Source organism: Crocuta crocuta, unplaced genomic scaffold (genome assembly GCF_008692635.1).
Source record: "Crocuta crocuta isolate KB4526 unplaced genomic scaffold, BGI_CrCroc_1.0 scaffold331, whole genome shotgun sequence".
NCBI lineage: Eukaryota > Metazoa > Chordata > Mammalia > Carnivora > Hyaenidae > Crocuta > Crocuta crocuta.
The window spans coordinates 360,032-367,771 of record NW_027531015.1 but is presented as its reverse complement, the minus strand read 5'-3'; the positions used below and the strand labels follow the sequence as shown (position 1 = coordinate 367,771).

The following is a 7,740-nucleotide window of genomic DNA, read 5'->3' as shown; positions in this document are numbered from 1 at the left end:
CTCCAACTCAGGAACCATGAGATCATGACCTAAGCACAAGTCGGAGGCATAACTGACTGAGCCAACCAGGCGCCCCTGTTCTTACTGCTTTTCTAAATGACCTGTTGTTGTCCATAGAAAAGAGCACTCTGTACTGAGTGCATGTGAGACTCTGAAGAGCAAAGCAGGTTGAACTAGAATTCACTCAGGTACCATTAAGTCATCCCACAGAAGGAAGTCATCTTATAGCCCTTTACACTCCACCTTCACTACTACCTTTAATTCTTTTGGGTTTCTGGGCCATGGCACCTTTTCCCTCTGGGAAAACCAGGACAGGGGAAAATATCCAGAAATAAATCAGTTAGGAAGGGAGGGGGCTAAGGGACCCATTGGATGTTGGGGATGGATATCTTAAGATCATTTGCAAAACAGCAGCCACATCACCCCTTGGGAGACTGAGCTATGACCTCTTCTCCTGGCGTCCTCACCCGCTAAATTTGCTCCTAGAAAAATCCGCTCACGTCCCTAAGAGCGCAGGAGAGGATCTCTGCGAGGCGGGAGGCTCTTGTGCCTGCTGGGAGAGGCGGAGCCGGGATTAACCAGCTCCTTGGCGCTTTTCCTCTGAACTGGGAGAGGCCGATCAAGGACCGCGAAGTAGGCGCCCAAAGCCGGGCTCCCGTAAGGGGGCGGAGGAGACTCGGAGGTGGGAGAACGGGTGGCAAGCCTTGTCCGCCAGCTGCTCTCCGCGCCTAGCGCGCACAGCCACCGGGCGCCGGCGCCTCCAGCATGGAGTGGGAGCTCAACTTTCTGCTCTACCTGGCACTCTTTTTCTTTCTGCTCTTCTTACTTTTCCTCCTGCTCTTCGTGGTCATCAAGCAGCTGAAGAACTCTGTGGCCAGCACAGCCGGGGCGCTGCAGCCCGGGCGTCTCTCAGTGCACCGGGAGCCTTGGGGCTTCTCCCGAGAGCAAGCGGTGTGACCCGTAAGGCGCGGGCACTAGCAGGAAGGCACGGAGCTGCGCGGGCGCCAGGCAGGGTCTCAGCATCGACTGTCTGTCCGCGTGGCCACCCAGGTTCCAGTGCGAGGCTCGGTGGTAGCGCTGACAGGTTCGTTCGGGGGTAAAAGGGGCCTGCGGAGGGGCGAGTTTCTCCGCTCCTTGGGGGAGCTGGGGGCTTCAGGCACGCTCGGTTGCCTGGCACGGTGGGTGTTTGGGGTCTGGGCTAGCGCTGTGCTCTTAGGAATGGACCCTCAGCTTTTCCGGGGGAGGGGGCTGAGAGAGGAAGAAAGAGAGACGTTCAGCCTGTGGAGTCGGCTTGGCTTTGGGCACCTGCAAGCTCTTCTTCCCAGTTCCACTGCATTTGAGCTTGTACCGAAAGGATCGAAAACCAAACCATTCAGATAATTCAGTCCAACCACTTCCATACCAAATTTGATTCCAAAAATCAAGTGCCAACCTAAATGTCCGAATTATTTAGAGTGTAGGCTTTGGGACAGGAAGCTGGAGGAAACAGTGGCACTTTAAGTATGTCGAGTACTGCTTTAAATATCTTTGCGCTCTGGTAGAGGCTAAATGGAGTTCGTCCAACAGTGGCCCATCTCCCCCTTAATCTTTCCTCCTCTTCTAGCCACCGACCCCGTTGATGCCTGCGGAGTTGCCATACCGGGTGGGTTTAGGCTCTGGAACAGCGGGACGGTGAGCGTTAGTAGTCATTTGGGAAATGACTTGGGGTTGCTCTGAAGGGCTGGGCAGGTGAAAAGAGGTACTGTTTACACGTTTTAGGGCAACAGGAAAAAGGGGACCAGAGGAGCAAGGGTGTCTTTTTAGATTACATGACTAGACCATTTGCGAGAAGATTGACGGGCAGCAATAAACTTCTCATTGACGTGCCCTAAGCACCCTCCAGGGCAACGTCAGTTTGGGGAAATAACAGTTTCATCTTCCAGATGCTTCTGCCTCAGTTTATGTCGTCTCGAGTTCTGGAGTCAAGCTGCTGCTCCGGGTTGGTGTGCTGAGGACCGCAACTGCAGTTCCAGCTGGTAATGGGAAACCCTTCACAGAGGGGACCTGAACAACCTGAGATGGACGTTTTCTTCCAATGGTAAGAGGGGGCCGCCCTAGATAACACTTTGTGCCTGGGTATAGCTAAACTTCTGAAGACCCAGGGCCTGAAACAGTGAGAGGTTAGGATCGAAGAAATGGGTGCAATGAAAGGACCCTCTCCCACTTAGAACTGATGAACTTCTGCTAGAACTGAGCAGCCAAACTGATTCCTAACTCAGTGCAAGAATCAGTGTGTATGTAGAGGAGCATAGAAATTAGAATGGGATGTGAAGAGTGTTTGCAATTTTAATAATCATTCTACTTTTGGAAAACAGTGCAGTGGGTCTTGGAGTTGAAATATGTAATGCAGGTATTATTTGTCTTCAATAAGGGAAAATATGGGTCAGTTATATTAAGGTGGGATAAGCTGTCTATGTCATGACTGAATTTTGAACATATTTATTAATTTGAGGTATACAAACCATGTAGAGAGGATATAAAAAAACCAAATACCAAGTTTTTCCTAAGTTGATAATATGAAAGTGAAGTAGAGGACAATTACTTTGATAATTCAAGAGAAAGAAAAATAGTCTCATGTAGGTAAACATAATTATGGGGAATTTTTTTTTGGCTGAGACATTCAGATATTTTCCCACATTTCTATCTCATTTTGCTAAAACAGACCTGTTGTTAATGAAATATAGGTGTGTGTATATGTATGTATGTGTGTGTATGTATGTGTATATATACACACATATTTCTCTCTATATGTAAATATGTATAATTCTATCTATCCATCCTTCTCTTTATCAGAGCCATCATACGACTTGATTTGAATTTCCAGTTTGAATCTCAGAATCAACTGCAGTGACTCTCTCTTGTATTTTAAACAATAGCTCTCTAATCGGTTGACACTTTGACAGTGGCATTTAACTATAGGGTTATATGGTTAATATGGACATTGAAGATGAGTGTAGGAGTAGTTAACTAGTCATTATAGTTGTTTACAAGGGCGGAAAACAGTCACTTTGTACTTTATTAATAACCGGAGTGCAAATTATTGTAACCACCTCCTTGACTTCTTGATGTTGTAATCCTTTAATCTTTCTAGCAGTGCCACTGGCGTCCAGAGGTGTGAACCAGCCCCGACTCTTGTAGAGAGGAGACTTTGGAGAACTCAGGGTGAGTAGTTTGCTGCCATCCCAGTATTAATCTGGGTTTTGGCTCTACTGACTTTGTTTGAAAGGACATGAAAGGAATGGTTAGTTTTCTATCTTGTGCCCAGTGCCACTTTATACTCTCCTTGTAATCTAATTATTAGTCGCTACGTTGCCATTTGTCTAGGCCAAAAAAATAAAACCGCTATTTATTCTAGTTACTCAATCACTGCCTGCCTGGAATGTGGCCCTAAACTCTGGGAAGTAAGCTGCCTCACATTTGCTCTCAGAACTTGCTGCTGTTGATCTCCTGCCTCACCCCTGCTTGGTTAGGCACTCTACTTTTGAAACTTTGACACATGTACTCAAACTGTCTTTTTCTATTCATTTATTCAATCGTCATTTTTCTAAAACTCAACAAAGACTAATCTCCCAAATTAAAACTATTTCTGAACTCACTTATTTTTTTCTATCTGTATGTATTCTTGATCTACTGCTCTGACACCCACAATGGTAGGTTCCCAGTTTGCGCATGTTGGCTGCCCCATCTGCTGACCACATTCTGATCCTTCCACTGTACCACATTGATTTTCAAAGATGGTATGCATATAGGTGCACATTAAAACATTTGAAAAATAAGGAACATTTAAAATAACTGCTCATTACTAAAATGTAACTTGATTATAGAAGATTCTTATGTTTTATTTCAAATAGAAGGTATTTAGCGACTCTTCAGCAATGTGAGAAGCTGAGTTGAATTTCTTACATTATCAGGAAATGAGCCATCATTTATTTAGTATGAAATATTCATATTTTATGTCAGGTGTTCTTATTTCATTGTGCCTAAATTTCAATTGTTTAAAATGACTGCAAATTTTATTAGGATAAATAATCTTGATTGTTTCACTGATTTCCAAACCTGTCAATGCCATGAATCAGCAGTTGCACTTGGAAAGATAGCCATTTTTAAGTTGAATGAGAATGACATCACACTCACACCTGCAAAACCTAAAATGTCTAATAAAGTAGATTCCTATGTCTGAACTTCAATTTTAGGGCACAGCTGTAGATGCAGGACTGTTGCCATCTGGTGCAGTTCCACAGAATAAGAGAGAAAATTTACCCAGAGTGTGCCATGCACTGGCTTTTCTGGGAATGACAAGTTGCCAGGATTTGTTTTTGGTTCACTTGCAGGGGTGGAAACTTGGAACTAGGTGAGTTGTTTTACATGCAATATCCTCATTTATAGCTTGACATTTCATATTTCCAATTTTGTTTATAGTTTCAAAATAAGTGCAAAAGAACTAAATTTTTTTAATGGCCCCATATTTAAACATTATATATAGTTAACCATTTAGGATAGTGGTAAATGTTTACTTTTTCTAACTCATACCTACTAATCTAGGGATGTTTAGAATACTAATGGTACTAGTGCAGTACATAGAATGTGTATACAGAGTACTGTACTTTGGTTTTAATTTTTATAGCTACTCTGGGGCAGGTGTACTTATTTTAGCTAATACCACAATTAAAACTCTGAGATCATTTGAAAATCACTGTCAGGTTTCTGTGTCACTAACAAGGGGAATTAAAGATTGAGTTGCAGATATTGGAAGTTGATTTTTGTTATTTGTTTTTGTTTTGAGTCAGTGAAATAAATCATCAACTCTACATTTCTTACTTTGTTTACACAAAATAAAGCCACAGATTAAATAATAATCTGATTAATTATCCGAGTAGTTAGCATTTTACCACATAAGAACTTGGGTGATCAGTAGGGCCGACCTGTGTTTAGAACGGTGGTCAGAATATAATAGGCACTCAGAAAAAACTTCCTGATGAATTCAGCTAAAAATCCTCTTGTTTTCCTTAATAACGGCTATTTTATGTAATAAGCCTAATCATTTCTTCCACTGTTGTGCTGTGTAGATGTGGGTAGGTTGAAATTGAAATTAAAATTTTTTAAAAAAAATTTTAGTGTTTATTTTTGAGAGAGAGCACACGTGGGCAAGGGGCAAAAAGAGAGGGAGACGGAAAATGGAAAGCAGGCTTCATGCCATCAGTGCAAAGTACAATGTAGGAATGGAACCCACGATATGTGAGATCATGACCTGAGCCGAAGTCTGATGATCAACCCACTCAGCCATCCAGACACCTTGAAGTTAAAATTTTTATACTTAAATTTTGTTTTTTTTAGTATGACTCTATGAAGTTATTTGAACTTTGTTGGATATATATATATCCTTCTGGCAAGCTTTTTTTAAAAATTGTTTACTGTTTATTTATTTTTGAAAGAGAGAGAGAGAGAGTGAACAGAGAAGGGGCAGAGAGAGACAGAGACACAGAATCTGAAGCAGGTTCCAGGCTCTGAGCTGTCAGCACAGAGCCTAAAGCAGGGTTTGAACTCACAAACCTAGATCATGACCTGACCCAAAGTCAGACCCTTAACGGACTGAGCCACCAAAGTGCCCCTTGTTTTTTTGTTTGTTTGTTTGGTTGGTTGGTTTTGTTTTGTTTTTACTTTAAGATGGAAATCTTGCTTTCCTATTGGGAATCAAGATGGATTGCTGTCTCAGTAATAGAATAGGAAGTTATTGGACTCAATGGTAGCTTAAACAAAGTAGGGGTTTTGTTTCATTCTCATGTGACAAGGAAATCGGGAGTAAACTATTCCTGGTATTGGTTCAGCAGCTCACAGATGGCAGGGTCAAGGTGGTCCTTGAGGTTCCCTTGGCTTTTCCCTTAGGTCCCAAGATGGTTGCTGCAGCTCCCCCAAGAAGATGAAGGAAGCTGAAAGAGAAAACGGGGCACACCATTTTGAGTCAGCTTCCTTTTAAAGAGCTTTCTCAGCAGCCCAGCAACTTTTACTTACATGTCATTGGCCAGACTGTGTCATATCTGCAAGATTGCATGAGAAATGTAGTTTCTGTAGCTGGACATATTAACAGCTTTCAACAAAAAAATCCGAGGAAATCTAAGGAAAACAATGATGGTGGATCTTTGGGAAACAAAGTAGCAGTCTGTGCTCTGGCTACAAAATACAGCTGTAAGGGAGCATAATGTTTAAATAGATCAAAACTACAACTCCTTCACAGCTAACAATACTCCAAGCAACACTGCTCTGCTCAGACAGTAGTTTGAAGAGTGAAGACGTGCTAGTTTTTTTCATGAAACACCTGCCAGGACTGGCTTTTGCAATCAACCAATGGCTTGGCTGGCGTCAGGATTTTCTAGAGGACCCTGGGAACCTGTCCGCTTCCTTAGTGGACATAATCTATGGAGGTTTGGAATGGGATAAAGAATGTTCTACCTTGCTGCTTTCCCATCTGCTTCATGTATCTCTAATTTTCCTTACAGATTTTTGGTGGAGTCTAGTTTTTGTTTGATCCTCAGAAAAGGATCATCTCTTTCATATATAGGAGAAGGTAATCTATGTAAAGAAAGGCTACTTTACTCCCTTCTGTGACTCCACCACCAATCTAGGAATATCCTGGGAGAAGACTTGCTTCTCAAAGCTGCTTCCGTAATCAGCCTACATCCTGCCTAAGCAAAGGGAGAAGAAACACTTCCCACATCCAAGGCTGTCCAAAAGAACTTTCTGTGATGACAGAAATGTTCTATATTTGCGCTGTCCATTATGGTAGCCATTAGCCATGTGTAACTGGTGAACACTCGAAATGTGGCTAGTGTGACTGAGGAAGTAAATTTTAATTTTATTTAATTTTAAATAATTAAAATGTAAATAGCCATATGTGGCTAGTGGCTGTTGTATTGTCAGCTCCACTATTCAACTTTCTTTTTTCCTTGTGTTTTACAACCACCTGGGAGGGGTTTGGGCCAGTCATGTGTTTGGTGTTCCATGGTCTTCACTATTCTACCTTGCCGTTGAACTTGTCTCCCAGAGGAAAGGAAAAATAGTATCTTGGAACTAAATTCAAGATGTTAACTTGACATCTACACATTGCACATATTTCTGTATAAATGCAATGATCTCCTAGGAATAGGTCCTGTGATTGATTTTTGTGATAATTGATGATGGAAAAATGGTGGTGCTGGTCCATTTAACATTTCTAGTGAACATTATGTGTTCCTAGTCAGAGTGATTCAGCAGGAATTATTTTTTTCTGTTGTGCTTCATTCTGTTTTACTTTATTTTTGCAATATTGTGGCTGCTAAATGATTATTCCTTGTGTGTTTTTCAAACTACTTAGTGGTTTATATTTTTAAAAAGGCTGTGAAATAAAGAAATAATTATATGTAACTCAGCTTTTTGTGTGTGAATTATTATTACCCATAATTTTTAAAGAGTTAATTAGTATGAGATTAATGGATAGAAGGAAATGCTTATTTTTATATCAGATTTCCTTTTTAGTGAGCATGTATGTATGCCAATTAATGTTTTACTTTTGAAATATTAAATAATATTTTCATTGTATTCAGAGCTTGGATAAAATATGAGGGTGGTGATGGTATTGGAGTGACTTTTTCCTCAAGTATCTGGTTGTTCTTCTATACTGAGAATCACTTAGATCTTGTTTCTCTATTGTGCTCTCTTTGAGGTTAT

The 7,740-nt window shown here is 41.4% G+C and overlaps 1 protein-coding gene across 2 annotated transcripts; it reads left to right on the top strand.

Moving 5' to 3' along the window:
- The first annotated feature begins 730 nt into the window (after window positions 1–730).
- Window positions 731–7,407, top strand: SMIM43 (small integral membrane protein 43). 2 transcript variants are annotated; one of them, XM_077770899.1, is made up of 4 exons: window positions 731–1,084; window positions 1,923–2,077; window positions 3,131–3,201; window positions 6,534–7,407. In XM_077770899.1, the coding sequence occupies exon 1, from the start codon at window positions 766–768 to the stop codon at window positions 955–957; it is 192 nt and encodes a 63-aa protein (XP_077627025.1). In that variant the 5' UTR covers window positions 731–765; the 3' UTR covers window positions 958–1,084; window positions 1,923–2,077; window positions 3,131–3,201; window positions 6,534–7,407. The 2 variants fall into 2 exon arrangements, with proteins under 2 accessions (XP_077627025.1, XP_077627024.1); XM_077770898.1 differs by having other exon boundaries at window positions 5,923–7,407.
- Window positions 7,408–7,740: the final 333 nt, after the last annotated feature.